Source organism: Podarcis cretensis (assembly GCF_951804945.1).
Source record: "Podarcis cretensis genome assembly, chromosome: 2".
Taxonomy (NCBI): domain Eukaryota; kingdom Metazoa; phylum Chordata; class Lepidosauria; order Squamata; family Lacertidae; genus Podarcis; species Podarcis cretensis.
This window is the reverse complement of record NC_137171.1, coordinates 38162366-38179190: the sequence shown is the minus strand read 5'-3', so window position 1 is coordinate 38179190 and position 16825 is coordinate 38162366. Positions and strand designations below refer to the sequence as shown.

The 16825-nt window shown below is 43.3% G+C and overlaps 1 protein-coding gene across 2 annotated transcripts in view; it reads left to right on the top strand.

The window, feature by feature from the left end:
- The window catches only part of OGFOD3 (2-oxoglutarate and iron dependent oxygenase domain containing 3), a 57508-nt gene that overhangs the window by 11997 nt on the left and 28686 nt on the right, over positions 1-16825 (top strand). For both annotated transcript variants that reach the window (XM_079966227.1, XM_079966226.1), the window contains exons 3-6: positions 6016-6091; positions 9309-9351; positions 15542-15606; positions 16150-16206. In XM_079966227.1, coding sequence (XP_079822353.1) covers positions 6016-6091; positions 9309-9351; positions 15542-15606; positions 16150-16206 — 241 coding nt within the window. The remainder of the gene's footprint in view (positions 1-6015; positions 6092-9308; positions 9352-15541; positions 15607-16149; positions 16207-16825) is intronic.

Below are 16825 nucleotides of genomic sequence, written 5' to 3'. Positions count from 1 at the left end.
GTATGTCAGAGTGTCCAAGCAGGTTGGATACGGCTCAAGTATTGTTCGAGCCGGGAGAACCTAGCTGATGGGTTTACTAAACCCTTGACCTTCCAGCGACATGGGGAGTTCTGTGAAGGGTTGTGTTTGGGGTGAGTTATACTCACAGTTTCCCTCAGGATGCGAGACGAGAGGGGTGTGAGGAAAATCAGAACTTACAGGGTTAAACAGTTCTATGTGACGTCTCACATTCTCATGGTTTGGTTCACATACGGGAATCTTTCTTTGTGTGTGAGTTTCCTTTCGTTTTTGGCTGAGAGACGAAAGGATGTCCGCTCTCTCGCCTTCTCATTAAAGGCTGTTGGAGATTAGCAAGAAGCCTGCATTCAGTCTGATTTATTATCCACACACAAGGCAACACTTTCTACCGCTGCAGAACTCTGCTAAGGACTCTGCTAAGAGAGCTCAAGTTTTTTCTATTGGCACAGGCGTCCATCGGCACAGGGGAAGTGTGCCGGGCGCCATCTTATCTCAGCATGTCATTCTTACACTTAACTTTTTCCTCAGCCTGAAGGTTCCTTAATTCTCAGAGGTCTTATTTATTCCCAAATATCAACCTCATAACTCAGTATTTGTTGCTTACTTCATTTGAAGTTTAATCAATGTTTATTCCCCTGCTTCTGTCTGAAATGTTGAGATGGTGTTGTAGATGTCAAAGATGTAAAAATAAGTAGGCAGAACAGATTACTAATATGAGCTGTTTGCAGTACTTGCACAGAATAAGAAAACTTGTGTTAAAGATGATTGTCTTGATTGTTCAGTTGATTGGAATATTTCAGACATAATATGTATTTATGTACATATTATGTACATGTTGAGATCTACTGTGGATTTCTGGGTGTTTCATACATTTTATTTTCTCCAGGATTGAAGGAATGATTAAAGATGAGTAAACTGGTTTCAAACCGACTTTATCATTTTCAAAGTCAGTTTAAACTCTGTTATGGGAAAGAACCTCCAATCTGCTAGAGGTCTTAAGTAATCCAAAATTCTTCCAGAGATTCTGTATGCAAACATCTCAAGCAAGCTGCACATTCCCCCAAGTGTATCAAGTCTATTTCTTTTGATGGATTAGATAATAGATTTGTTTCATGGAAAGCAAGGAATATATATATGTAAGAATTTGCATGCTTGCTTTTGAAACTTAATCATTTCAAAGTGTACAGGCTTCCCTGTAGTATGTCTGATGAGAACAGAGATGGGGAGCCTTTTGCTCCCCAAAAGCTGTCGGGACACCAACTTCCATCTACCCCAGTCAGGATAGCTAAGGATCAAAGGTGATGGGAGCTGGAATCCAACACCATCTGCAAGGCCATTCTTTCTCCAACCGTGGACTTAGAATGCCACAGTCTCTTGCTTATGTATAACAGCCAGAAGACAATAAAGCAACTCAAAAAATAAGTAATATTGCTTTCCATGACATATAAGAACCACTGGGCGAATTAAGTGACTATATTAACTGACATGGGTGGGTGTCAGAAGTTTCATACTGAAACTTTTTCATCACCCAAAAATTCAGCATTTGCAATCAGGTAACGTTCACTTCCGGGTTTTTTTTTTTGGGTAAAGTTCTTTGTTGAAAGAAGGCAAGGAGAGAAACAAAGAACATATCATTAACTGTTGGTTATAAGGAAACGTGAATTCAGGGTTATGGTGATGTGAAGAATTATAGAATGCAAAAGTCCCATAATTGTGGCTCAGGTTTGTGGGTCATTTCCAGTGGCTTGATTCAAGGTTTACTCTCCAGCCATGAGGATTAGAAACATGTTTATCATTGGTAGCTTAAATCTGTTATTCTAAAGCAGCAATGCTGCAGCAAGCAAAGGCTATAGCAGCTCAGTCAGCTGCTTGTGGCTGCAAAGCCAGACAGGATGTATGTGACTGTTGCCATGGAAACAAAGGGGCAGTCCATTCTGTACTGAGCACCGGATGTTAGCTCAGTGTGTGTTATATGACCTGTACAGGATGTACATGGGTGGAGTTTGGAGTTTCTCTCTGTTTGTTGAACAGAGCAGATATGTTTTCTCTGTACTGAAGTGAAGACAGGAATAAAACATGTAGATACATTTCTGTCTGAGTCTGATTCCCCTCCCTGGGGATATGCTGGAGAGCAGGGAGGAAGAGAAGCAGTTGGTGTGTTTTCCTCACAGCCTGAGGAAAATCGCCGGAACGGACCTCGAGTGTTCGCCGGAGGGAGGTCAAAAGAATTCAGCCGGTGCCTGGAGAGATAGGCACATACCTCTGACCGACCCTGAATTCTGACACTGGTAGCAGAGCTGCTGGTTTCTACAATCCATGGAAGTCTGCAGGAATAGGAGCAGGGCTGCTATTTTCATCCCTCTCCATTGAAGCCTGAGATGGAGGCTGCTTCTCTGCAGCTAGAAGCTGACCAGAAGAAGCTGAAAGCCAAGCTACGGAGCCCAGGTATGAGATTTTCGGGCTTAGAAGTGTGAATGCAGATGGATTAATTCTCTGCTTCATGGGAGCAACGTTTGGGAAAAACAGCTCCGAGAGAGAAGCGTCTGCATTCCAAACATTCCTGTGGTTTTTCCTGTCCAAGGAAAGGAATGTGGTTGCTTAGCAACGCAGGCCAGTTTCAAGATAAGGGCTGGAAGTCAGGCTATGCCCAGATAGGCACAAACAGCTCGTGTTTTGACTAGGCCTTTACAAAGGAACTGTGAAAGGGACTTTCCAAGCGGCCAGTGTTATTGCTGCCAGGTGCACAGAGTGTAAACAAGCCAGCTATTGGATTTTAGAGGCTTGTGTTTGAGAGTCAATGCAAGGACTCAAAATGGATGTCAAGAAGGGAGGCCTGCCTTCTCCAACCCTTTTGACCAGTGACAATTATGCATCTTGGTCTATTAAGATGAAGGCCTTGCTGCAGAATCAGAGACTGTTTGGGGTGATTGAGAACCCCATCCCTGCAGCACCAACGCGTGCTTGGGAGTCACAGGATGTGAAGGCCAGAACCGCTATAATTCTGTGCGTGTCAGACTCTCAGCTTATTCATATACAAGATTTACCGCACGCGAAAGATGTTTGGGACACGCTGAGAAGGACACATCAGAGAGATGCAGGTTCTTCAGCATTGCTGTATTTTGAAAAGCTGACTAACCTGAGGCTTGCGCCTGATGGAGATGTTCAAGCGCACCTGACGGAAATGAAATTTCTGCGTCAGCAGATGGTGGAACGCAATTTCCGTCTGGATGAGGAAGTGTTTTGCTTCATGGTGATCAACAGCCTGAATCGGACTTACAAAACGGTTGCCAGTCAGCTGGGGTCTCTCCCAGCGCAAGATCTAACGTCGGACAGGGTCTTTGCCGTGGTCCTGAACGAACATGACAGACTTGCCGCCCTGGAAGTCAAGGACAGGGGGAGGGAAGAACGGAGTTCTAACACCCCCACTGCTGTAGCTACTGGAGGAGACGCCGTAGCTTTGAACGTTGTCCGATGCCACAACTGTGGACAGACTGGGCATCTTCAGCGGAACTGCAGGAAGCCACGTCAGAACAAAGGAGCCAAGGGAAGCTCCACGAAGTCTGAGGCGTCAGGCAGAAGTCATGCCAAGTCACAGGCGAAGCCTGCAAAGGCTTTGATGTCCCTAAAAGCCACACCACAAGTGGGGAATTCCTTCGTTTTAGACACAGGAGCGACGGTTCACATGACCCATCGCAGGGATTTGTTTTCGTCGTTTAAGAAGCAAAGCTTCGTTGTACAACAAGCCAACGGTCGGGAGCTGGAAGCCACCGGAATTGGGACTGTGTATCTTAAAAGTCTGAACTTGACTATAAACAATGTTTATTTGGTTCCAGAGTTGAAGTACAATCTGCTCAGCGTTTCGCAGATTGCCAAGAAGGGACTAAAACTGTCCTATGATGATCAACACTGCGAGATCTACAAAGATGGAGAGTTGTATCTTTCTGCCAAAGAGAAAGATGGACTGTATTTGTTGACTTTTGATCAAAGTGATTACATGGAATGTAATTCTTGTGATTCTAACATGATTTCTTTTGCAGGTGTAGCCAAGAAGAACGCCAAGCAGGTCACCTCGAGGGTCAACAGGGCATTTCAGCGGGTGTATGCTGATGTGATTGGTCCTTTAGCACCATCTAGAGGCAATGCAAAGTATTACCTAATATGTGTTGATTCTTTTACAGGTTTTGTCTGGATTTATCTTTTGGAAAGACCGAAAGAAGCCTTAGAAAGGTTTAAAGAGTTTTGTGACAAGGTTAAAAATATGCATGATGCTGACATAGATTGTCTTTGTACAGATGAGAAGCCAATTTTTCTCTTACAGGATTTCCAGAGGTTCCTGAAGAAGAAAGGGATAAGACACAAAATTGCAGCTTCCGAAGAAGCTTGGAAGAGATGTATCTGTGTTAGGGTGAACAAAGAATTGCAAAAGGGAATGCATGCGCAATTGCTTAGTTCACATCTGCCACATGAGTACTGGGCTGAGTCACTAATGTCATTTTGTTACACGTGGTTGAGAAAGTTTTCAAATGAATTGGGATGTTCTCCTTTTGAGAAACTGTTCCACAGAAAACCTTCTGTTGCCCATTTCAAGGTTTTCGGGTCTCATGTGAGAACAGAAGCTCCAGGTGGAGTAAAGAATGCCAGAGGCATTTTTGTGGGTTATGAAAAGGGTCTCTACAGAGTAATTTTGTCTGAATCTGGTAAAGTGATTCTCACAAAATTTCTAGAGAGTGCTCCTGAACAGGAGCGAGTGATTGTTCACACATTTCCCACAGGAGATGATGATGATTCTGATGATGATGATGATGAGTTTGATCTTATTGAGTTCAGTAGTACTGATGATGACAGCGATAGCTCAGACAGCTCAGTTGTCACAGTCATTGAGAAGAAATCTCACACAATGACTAGACCCTCAGAAGAGGAGGATGAACCACTGATTAAGCTTAGTACTGGTTCTTCAGAGAGTTCAGAGGCTGAACCAGAAAGCAGAGAAGAGCAGCACCTCTTACGTAGGTCTGAGAGAGCAACGAAGGGTGTACCACCCAAGAGGTATTCAAAGGAGTTTGCAAACCTAGCTATTGCATGTGTTGCTGTTGTAAACGACCAAGGTAAAATTGAAGCTGTGTCTGAGTCAGAGACAAAGGCACAACAGAGAGTCGCTAACCAAGGTAATGCAGAAGCACTCATTCCTTGGAAGTCACACAACCAGAGAGGTACATTGGTAAAACCAGTGGCGGGTAGTTCCAAGGATGGAACTGAAACAACAGGGGAGTGTTATAAGTATAACAACTGTTTGTTTTCTTCTCTGGATGACGCTTTGCTCGCAGCACGCATTGATACTTTAGGGGGAGTATGTTATTCTAAAGCAGCAATGCTGCAGCAAGCAAAGGCTATAGCAGCTCAGTCAGCTGCTTGTGGCTGCAAAGCCAGACAGGATGTATGTGACTGTTGCCATGGAAACAAAGGGGCAGTCCATTCTGTACTGAGCACCGGATGTTAGCTCAGTGTGTGTTATATGACCTGTACAGGATGTACATGGGTGGAGTTTGGAGTTTCTCTCTGTTTGTTGAACAGAGCAGATATGTTTTCTCTGTACTGAAGTGAAGACAGGAATAAAACATGTAGATACATTTCTGTCTGAGTCTGATTCCCCTCCCTGGGGATATGCTGGAGAGCAGGGAGGAAGAGAAGCAGTTGGTGTGTTTTCCTCACAGCCTGAGGAAAATCGCCGGAACGGACCTCGAGTGTTCGCCGGAGGGAGGTCAAAAGAATTCAGCCGGTGCCTGGAGAGATAGGCACATACCTCTGACCGAGCCTGAATTTGACAAAATCACTGATGTTCTGCAAACCACAGCAGATCCCATGCTTTGCACTACAATCTTAGTAAATTTCCCGAGAGAGTAGAAGTTGTTGTTGTTATGGCACATGTAAAAGCAGACGAAGAAGGTGATGGATGTTTGGACTTTCTTTTCTGTCTCTCTCCTTATGTGTCTGTTCTAGGCTGCACTCCTCGGAAGTGTGGAAGAGGGATAACAGATGCCATAATCAGCAGGGAGGAAGCTGAGAGAATCCGTAGGTAAATTTTCTTTTCAGAAATCGTCTTAAAGGCTTTAGGATAATGCTTTTGTTTTCCTTTTTGAAAGTTGACACCATTGTTGCTATTTTTGTGCCTTTCAGACGGGAAGAAAGGATGGGTGTTTATATCTCGGCAGGGTCCTTTCTTTTCTCTGCCATATTATATTTCAGGGGTTCACAGCCAGTGTGGACACTGCTTCTGTGCAGGATAATGGTTAGGGGTGCCTGTATACAGTAAGTGCATCCAACACCTCTTGACCCAATATCAATTACAAGATCTTCAGGTGATCATGAAGATGGATAAGAGGCACTTAAGAGATTGTCTCTTCAGGTCCGATGCAACCATGATCGCCTCTACCAAAAGTTCACCATGGTTCCCAGTTATCAAAACGGAGCACATCTGAGCTAGTTATCTGACAAAGCTCCCACTTGCCTTACTAAGAATCGCTTTTACAGAATTACGATTCCAATCGATGCCCTTGGCGGTGGTGGGTGGTCGGTACGGCAAAGTACAGTACAAGGAGAGACTTTGTCTGTGTGGGCAACCTTGCGTAGAGGACCTGTATCACTATTTGTTGCAATGCCTGCTATATATAGAACCAAGAGACCGATTTATAAAACTCCTGCTTACGAATGGAACACACTCGAATAGGGTGGAAAGGGTGAAATGGCTGCTGAGTGATACTGATGACTTATAAAGTAGCACTATATGCGTGGCCAGCTGAGAAGATCAGGAGAAAAGAACTAGATAAAATAGCGGTCAATTGCAAAGGTGATTCGGACATTTAAGCTGGCACATTCTATCTGCTATTCTATCGTATGCAACAAATAATTTCTAGGAGACGTGACCGTGGTTTATTGTATTTGCAGTGCCTGATGTTTTTATGGTTTTTATGGTTATTGTTGTTGGGTTTTTTTTGTTTCCTTTGTGAACGATGCCATGGCCTTTGGCTAGTGCAATAAAGTTTATGATGATGGTATACAGTAGGTGAAAGTCGCCTGAGTCAGGCTCAAACTAAATTTAGGGGCAAACTCCCATCCCACTTGGAACTTGATCCAACCTGAAGGATAATGCCATCCACCTCTGCCATTTGGCTCTGTGGGGAAGGTTAGAAAGGGGATACAGAGCCACCCACGCCTTCTGAATCTGCTCTGGGAGCTTCCTTGCAGTCCCCATAGAAATTAGTGAAATAGCTTCCAGTGGAGGTGGGAAGTAGGAGGAGGCTGCAGCATCAAATTTAGGGGGTGGGAAATTGCAGAGTTGGAAGGGACCCAAAGAGACATCTGGTCCAACCCCCTGCAATTCAGAGATCATAAGAGTCTAGTCCCCAACACAAAGGGACTTCAGCTCCCTTCCTGCCCTCCTGGTTTTTGACCTGCAGCCTTTTTCTATCTTTTACCCACATACAGTACTTTGCTTTGCTCCATTAGGTTGTGAGGTGGCAAAGATGCTGCAAGGACAGGTGCAAGGGCAGGTGGGGAAAGGTAATTGTTTAAGGCTTCCATTGGTTTGGAGTTACCTAGGTTTCCCCCCATTTTTTTCGGGGGGGGGGGAGGGACTTCCAGTAATATATCAGTTAATCTGAGGCAAGTTTACTACAGTTCACACATCTCTTAATTATTAGTGAGCACTTCTGTAGAGCTTTTTAATAGGAAAGATGTTTCATGCTTTTATTGTGAGCTTGCATTCAGTGCCATTGTGAGAGGGGTCATTGTTCCCATTTATAAATTGGGGGCTGAGGGTGAGAGAACAAGTTGATCAAGGAGTCCATGGAACATTTGCAAATTGGGATTTTGGAGATGTAAGGCTCCCAGCAGCCTAATAATGGATAAGCAATTTATGTGTGGGCCATGGAATTAACGCTTGCTTTTGGACTGTGAATTCTTACCAATTGCCTTAATTACAGTTAAGTGGTATGTTGGCAGCAGCATTACGAGTGGTTAAGTCTACTCAGAGTTTTAAACCAAGGCTCCAAATCTTGCATCCCACTCCCAAATGCTAAGCAATTGAGAGCTTGGAATCCAGGTCTCTAGAAGCCTGTTTTCCACCAAAATATGCATTTGCTTTACAAGTGTTTACTGCAAATACACAGGCTAGAAAGCTTCTGTATGGTGTTGTGCTTGCCTTCACTCTAGGCCAAGTATTTGCCATGACCAAGAATAGCCATTTAGTATGTTCTCTCACCCCTTCTGCTCACATCCAACCTTGACATAGTGATTTGATTAGCTAAAGCTATTGTTACCTGCTATTCCTGAAATTCCTTAAGTGTTAGTTTACTTACCAGGATGTTAAGCTATGTGTAAACTGCAATTTTAAGATTCTGGTTAGTAAACTGACATTAAATCACAGCGCCTAATTTTAAACACAGTGGGGACCAGAAGTTTAAGCTAACTGGGACTGGCATCCTGTGGAGGCGGGTGGGGTGGGGGGAACGGACTGTAAAAGTGCTTGTTCCTGGCTGCTAAACTATGGTTCAGAAAGCTGGGAAATGTGCATCTGAACCAGGGCATTGTGTAAATATTCTGCAGTTAGCAATAGGAAGAAGTGGGGTTAGTTTAATTCACTGTGTTCCCACTTTGCAGCAGTTTCTGCAGTAAGGTGGGGAATCTTCTTTCACCTCAACTGAGTCATTAAACTCTTTCATTCTGCATGCAGGGTTTTGCATCCTGACAGAGCAGTATTTCAGTGCAACTGGAGTAAATGGTCTTAACTTTGGTCATTTGTCATTAGCAAAAATTCCCAGACTTCTGGACTAAGAAAAATAGCATTTGCTTTCACTTCTTCCCATTGCCTGGAAATGATTGGGATAAATCTGGGCTTTGTATTGTCTGGCACGCCTTGGCACTGAGGCAGCTAACCTTTTAAGGGCACAGGGCTGCACTGAGCAATGGTCAACCCACCAGAAAGTGTCAAAGTGGATGTAGCATTTTTAAAAATTACAGATCTGAGGGAACCAGATTTAGCTCACTGACTACAGGTCAGCCACCTCTGCTTTGCAATATGACTACTTTTTCTGCTAGGAAATGCTCTGCCTCTGTTTTTCCCCCCTAGCTGGGTTCTGTGTGTGAAGAATTCTGATTTGCCCACTGTTATGCCAGTGTAAGTTGACCTTTCTGTTCCTCCTGTGTCAACTGTGACAGGTCTTTTTTGACAAGTGGCATTAAACGGTAAAAGGCTGTGCTGCAGTTCTGATTTGAAATTGTTGTGTCGTCCACAGAATAGCAGAGAAGGGACTCTCCCTTGGAGGATCAGACGGAGGGGTGAGCAGTGTCCTGTTACCTTTTACATTCTTCTGGTATCCAGGCAAGATTCTTTAGATTTTTGTTTTTTAAATGGGTTTTGGGGAGGAGTGTCAGGAATGGGGAAGAAATGTAGGACTCTGCCCTCATCCCCGTGTGGCAAAATATACATTTTGCTTGTCTATAGTTATTCTAGACTTCCCTTCAACTGATCCAATGTTGATTGCTCCTAACTGCAAATTAAGATTGTTTTGGGCAAGGCTGAGCTTGAAGAGGAGGAACTAATACATGGTGCTTTGAGAGTGAGGGGCAGGCATTGTACTATGGTGGGTGGTGAATGAGTTAGGCAGCAGCTTGGGTCAGGGAAAAGGAAGCATGCAGAGCAAAAAAGAACCTTTTCCACTTGCTCACAAGGGAAAGTATCCTCATGTAGTTTCTGATCCTGTGTTTTCCTTACCCCCCTCCCTTTACGCCAACAAGGCCTCCCATTTTGTGCATCCAAATGGGATTGGGTGTTGGACTTCTAGGGAAACATGGGGAAGGATTCACCTAATCCCATACACAGAACCCTGCACGTGGACTTCCACTTGCGCAAAGTGGTTCCCCCTTCATGCCCCCCTGAAATTGCTGGAAGGGGAGGAAGAACCCCCAAAACAGTGCAGTGGAGCGCAGGTGGGAGAGGAGGGATTGTTCCATCTGACAAGCCGAAAATCTTGTGCTGGTGGAACATTCGCCTTAGAACAATGGTGAATTTCTCCCATGGGCCTGAATCCCAGCTTGGCCATAACCTTCAACTGGTAGTCATTGGCAAGACATTGCCACTCAGTCTAATCTATCTCTCTTGACCTTTTGGAGAGGGATCGTGGAAGATGCCTGAGCAATCAGAGGAAAAATCTGCATCCTCCAGAGGGGAAAAAAAAAGAGTTTGAGGAAAGATGCCTAATGTAGAAGGAGTATGGGATGGAAGATCAATGTGACCATCCTTCAGTAGAATGTGAAGCATCACCAGACTTTGCATAGTTAATTGTCAAATAAGTGAAGGTGGTATACTTAAAAAAAAAAGAGAGAATATTTTTGTATCTAAGCTTTTAAAAGTTGTGTTACAGACTATATGCCATCTCAGTTGTGTCATCCCTTAATCCTAAATACATTCGCTTGGGAGAAAGCACCCTTGCTTTCTATGGCACTTTCAAGTAAAAGGGTTTGAGACCAAGGTCTCAATAACCTTAAAGGTAAATGCTCCAGCTTCAGTGCCCTGTTGTACTTGCAGTGCCCCAGGGCCTCTCAGTGCTGTGTGTCCCAGTGAACACTCTTTCAAACACTCTCGCAGCCTCCATAGGTGCCAACTCCCTGGGCCCTGGGTGCCCGAGCACCCACAAAATTCCCCATGAAGAGGCTGGGCACCCACAAAATTCGGTGCCAGGTCGATGCATGCTGCATGGCACCCACAGCCCCGGACACCCACGGCTGCAGGGCCAAGTTGGCACTCCTGTAGCCCACCAATACAAAGTGAGCTACCTTTCCATTCTGCCCACAGAGACAGGCAGCAGTCTTTCACAGTAAAAGACTGTTCGATAGAAGGACGTTCTTTTTACTATTCCTGTATTTCATTGCATTCTGTAGCCTACTGAGAGCTGAAGCAGCTCTTTGTTCAATATGGAATGTAATTGCTTTGAGTGCAATCCAATCAGCTCGATTGACAGGTGTCTCTGCAATTGGCCATGGACTGTTCATGACGTAAATCGTGTTGATGTCTTGGGACCATTTGCTAGATGCAGAGAAATCAAAAGTAGATTTAAAATGCTAGTCTGTTGAAGAACTGAAGTTTTGATTTATGGTTTGCAAAGGTGCAATGAAAATGACTTTCCAAAATTTAGCCCCCAAATGCATCAGACCGGCTTTGAAATCATAAATGCTCATAATTGCATTTAGCCTTTGAATGCAAGTTTTACAATTTTCCGTTCAGTTTCTATCCTTTTATGTTGCTTTACTTTTTGTAATATAAGGAGCTAAAATTCCATTTACCTTCTGAGTAAGTACAGGTGGTAAAATAATTGCGCACCAAGGATCCATAGAAAAGTTTGTTTCTAAAGCTCCCCCTTCCATGATGGTAGAGCCAAAATTGGGAAGATATGGAGTTTCTGATTGGGGCTAACAGGAGGGGAGCTTATTTCAATTCATTGACTCTTGTGAGTGTTGGAAGTGCAACAGCAGAAATCGTTCTGCATGCTATTTAACGGTGGTGTTATTAGTGCTAGTCAATGGCCCAAGGGGCTTGTGGTGGTATTACTTAGCAACCAGTCAGAATGGCATGAACTTTCCTGAGGTAGCATGTGCTCTGATTGGCTGTGTAGTTCTATGGGAGTTGTTCTTCTGCATGTTTGGTTGAAGGTCTCCCTGCTTTGTACAAGGCCTGAACTAAAAGACAAAGCCTCTGCGTATTTCTGTTCAAAATATACACTGTTTTGCTCAGTTTCCTCAGTAAAGTGTTATCAGAACTTTTCTCTCTGGACTCTGTCTACATTATCTTACTGACATTGCCAACAGTGAATATACTTTTGGAACATGAGAAGAAAGTGAATGGCATTGCTACAAACCTGCTACCAGTGAAGCTGTTTTAAAATGAGGGTTTAAAATGGAACTCCAGCCAGTAATCTGACTGTTATAGTTTGGACCACTTGAAGTTTCTGAGTCATCTTCAAGGGCAGTCCCATGTAAAGTGCATTGAAATACTTCAGTCTGGGAGTTACTAGAGCATGGAGTACTGTGGCCAAGTCATCTCTATCTAAAAGGGGCAAACCACGTGAAGCCATTCAATACAGGGCTTGTCTTCCATTACCTTTTCCAGCTCTTCCATATGCAAATTGTCTTCTTTCCATATTGATGCTATGCAGCATGATCCTACTTATGAGAGGTGTAAGGACTGAGTGAATGCGGTTTCTGACATTTGTATTGTTTCTTGCTGCTCATGTTCCCTCTGCTATGAGTCACTTGTACTTTGTTTCTGCAGAGTCTAAGAGTTTCACCTTAATGGAATTAGTTTATTCACAACTGGCTGTCTCGCCTGTGCTTTTCAAAATTAACCTTAGCAGCTACCTAAATGGCACCTGTATATTTTGATCAGGATGATGATGGAGGATTCTACTCCTCCTAATAGCACTTCAAGAAATCAAATGAATGAGGCTTTTGTTCTCTGTTTTCTTGTCATTGTACATCTCCATTCTGAATAATTCACGAAGGACTTCATTGCAGCGAGCAAAGGGTAGGAGTCAAAACAAGATAACGGTCCTTGATTCTCTGCACTTGATTCAGATGCAAATGTGCCTTGACTAAATCTGATGGCAAGCAATTTGTCAAGGCTATGCATTCTTCAGTCTATTTCCAAATCTCCTCTTGCTACAACATTAGGCCACCATGGGGGATTATAATAGGCTTAAATTTGGGGGTTCATTCAATACAGGTAGGTTCCTTCCACCATAATAGAGAGGCAACTGCTTTTCAGATACAGATTCACAATCTTTATGTAGATTTTCTGCCTCAAAGAAATTAGCAGCGGTCACACAGTTTATGTGCTGGGGTGATTTCAAGAGACAATGGGATAAAAATGGTCATGGCTGCAATTTTCCAAGCCCTAGTAGTGAGTCATGTGTTGCCTTTGGGAAACCAATGGGCTATAGAGAATAGGTGTAGGGTTTGTGGCTTGTAATGTGCAGTGAACAGAGCCAAGGAAATAATCTTGACAATCTCAACTTTAAAGAAAAAAGTTAGGATTAAGCCCTTAGGTTTCAGAGGAAAAAGTTGACAGTAACTGTAGGCTCAAAAGTCAGAAGGCAAACATTTATTTATTACAGTGGCTTAGATCCCACCTTTCAGGATACTGATACTGACAAGTAACTTCAATGTGCATTTAAATATGAACACAATAAGCAATATCAACATGTAGCAAGTCAACAGGAACCTTCTTGCAGGGCAGCTCACAATAGATGGTTGGAACAGGTCCTGATGTCTTCAGCTGCCTGTCCCACTTTCTTGGGAGTCCTTCCAATGGACAGTTAGTGGTAGTTGGTCCTGGAAAGAGGAAAGTTCACCTGCAGCAGTCTAGGGTGACTCCCCCCCCCCCATTCTCGAAAGTACAGCACAGTCATAGCATTACTTTCTCATGCAATCACTCCCCCTGCAGACCTTTGCCTCAAGTGCAGGGCTGGGTGGGCTTGTGACAATGGCATCAAGAATGAAGAGGGATGACGTTTGCCATTGCATCTCAGTTTCAGAAACTGGTTTGCAAACCATAGTTTGTCCTAAAACTGAAATCCAACTATGCACATAATGCTAAACCATAGCTTACTGTTGCATCTGATGATGAAATCCAGGGGTGGAGGGTTTCTCTCTCTGCATCCAAGGGCTTTCTTCCCAAGTGAATAGCTGTGGCTTGCCCAATATTCTGTCCTGTTGCCAAGGCCATCTGGGAGCATCTTTACCCAAATCTAGGTCTAAACTATCTACAGTTAAAGATACTTGAGGTCATTAAAGTAGAAGTTGCAGGGTAAATCATAACAAGCAGAAGGCACTAAGTACTGCTCCCTTGACCAGGCAGAGCAGAAGACCAATGCCCTAGTGTTTGACCAGAATAATCCAAAACAGAAATGCCCCCTACCCCAGTTGTTGCTAGATTCCAACTCTCATCCATCACAGCCAACATGGCCAATTGTCAGGAATTATGGGTATTGTGGTCCCCATCCCTGATCTAGAGCCTACCAATTACAAGGGTCAAGGATGCACATTCATGTTTTGTGATGCTGAATTTCATTCAATCTATGAGGGTCCAGTTTGGGTAGCTGGTAGCCTCACTAGACATATTTTTTATTAAAAAACTTTAGCGTCAAGAACTCTAAGCAGTTGTGACAGTTCACAAATCCTGATTCGAAAATTGAGGCTTTAGTGAATTTGTCATCCTTTGGTCCACATTACCAAGGAATAGAACATGGACCCAAAAATATCTGCTGTGAGATTTTTTATTTTTTGGTGCAAAAGCAACTGCTGTTTATTTCTTTTCCGCACAGCCATTTAGCAAATACAGTGGTACCTTGGGTTACATACGCTTCAGATTACAGACGCTTCAGGTTACAGACTCTGCTAACCCAGAAATAGTACCTCAGGTTAAGAACTTTGCTTCAGGATGAGAACAGAAATAGTGTGGCGGCGGTGCAGCGGCAGCGGGAGGCCCCATTAGCTAAAGAGGTGCTTCAGGTTAAGAACAGTTTCAGGTTAAGAATGGACCTCCACAACAAATTAAGTTTTTAACCCAAGGTACCACTGTACAGTCTCTTGTTACTGTGGTCCATTCAGCACCTGACATTTAACCTCTCATTTCCCAGCACATTTAAATCTTAAGCATTTACCCTTTAGGCCTACATTATTGCAGAGTTTTCTTCCTGTCTGTGTGGTTTTGCTGTTGTTTGTTTTTTAAAAAAACAAGCTCCTGAAAGTCCCATTAACTACCCTTCCAGTATAATTGCCTTAATAATTTTCTTTCCCCTGCAGTGCTCCAAACTTGTGCTGCTTCAGAAAGCAGAAAGGTCACTTCTTTAGCTGCTAAAACAGTGGAAATATGGGACTGGCCAAGTCACAGGATAGTGTGAAGTGTATAGCCTTTTGTAATGACTGCGGTTTAAAAAGGCCAGCAGTTTTTCTGCAGGTCAAAAGAAGAACCTTGAAAATGAGTTCTTGGTCATGCATGAGCATAAGAGATTCATCTTTCCCTCCTCTCCCAGCCTTAGTGGTAAACTGAATTGCTTTAGAACTATATAGGAATCAATGCAGGAAAAAACATGTTATGGATAATATTCGAATATTTGCATGCCAGGTCCTGAAACGTGAATATACACCACTGAATTCTAGGGGAAGATATAGCTGAAGAGGGAAAGTTAACACTAGATAAGTCTATTGTGCCTTGATTTCTGACTCTTATATATGTATAAACTAGCACGACTTTAAACCAAGAGTGCTGTATCTCCTGTCCCCTGGAGCAGATTTTGGGAGTACACAGTGGGGGGAGGAAACAGAAGTCCTGTTGTATCAGCCAAGCAGTTTGTGTGGAGCGTTGGATACAACCCACCATCTGAGATTGCACAGAACAGAGACTTAGTCTCCTTTTAATAGTCTTCCTTTTGCTGATTTGTTTCTTCTTGTTTGGATTTCCCTCCCCTCCCAGGCTTCAATTCTGGACTTGCACTCTGGAGCTCTTTCTTTGGGGAAGCATTTTGTTAACATGTACAGGTAATGTAGAGTTGCACCTTGGCATTCAGTGCCTTGGATACAGGTGATTTTAGTGCTCTTAGGTTCTTCAGGATGGAATAGACATTTGGGTGGGGGAAGAGAAAAAGCTCTGATGCTGCAGGTTAATTAATGGATTCTTCAGCAGTTTGCTGGCCTTTGCAAAAAGCTGTGATACTAAGTGTTGTTAGCAAGTGGTGTTAAGCTGGGCCTGTAGGAGAGATATAAATATTTGCTGTCTCAGTAGATGCTGGATGTAAGAGTTTCTCCCACCACAGTTTAGATTTGTAATGTAATGCAGAAAGCAAAATAATTTGTGCCCTCAAGTGGTGATCAGTTTTCCTGCAGAATTAATAGTTTTCCTATCACCATAGCATCCTTTAAGTTATCAGAGTGCTTCTTGTTTACTAATCTTTAATAACTGCTTGGGATAAAGTTGGTTTGAGTAAATTAATTTGCAAAGAAAAGTTAAGCACCAGCTGCTGCAGGGATTTAACTTGCACTTTGTATTATTTATTTCCGTCTTTGAATTGTCTTCCCCCACAGATACTTCAGTGATAAAGTCCATGATACCTTTACGGAAGAAGATTTTCATTTATATCGGTAAGAAAAGAAAACCCCATTAAGGGTATTTATTGTCTTCCAAACTGCTGTCAAATACAGTGGTTCCTCAGGTTACAAACACCTCAGGTTACAAACACTTTGGGTTACAGACTCTGCTAGCCCGGGAGTAGTACCTTGGATTAAGAACTTTACCTCAGGATGAGAACAGAAATTGTGTGCCGTTAGCACAGCAGCAGCGGAAGGCCCCATTAGCTAAAGTGGTACCTCAGGTAAAGAACGATTTCAGGTTAAGAACGGACCTTCAGAACAAATTAAGTTTGTAACCAGAGGTACCACTGTACAACTTTAATTGTGTGGATGAGGACAATTTGTAATGTGTCTCTTTGAAGAGGTGTGTCTAAATGCAGCATGATACTTGAACTGCTGATGAGATATATTGCTTGTTAGATGGCTAAGAAGACTGCTTAACAGTCAAACATACCCTTCAATAGTGTAGGAAAAAGAGGCATGTGGCACTGGCTGCATTTCATAGAAATTGGTAGCTCAGCCTTTATTAAATCAAAGGTTAAACTCCCATTAACCTATGCAATCCAGATCACACTGTGCCACAAGTAGGGAGCAGGTGCACTGCAAATGAATGAAAGAGTAAGCTGCAGAG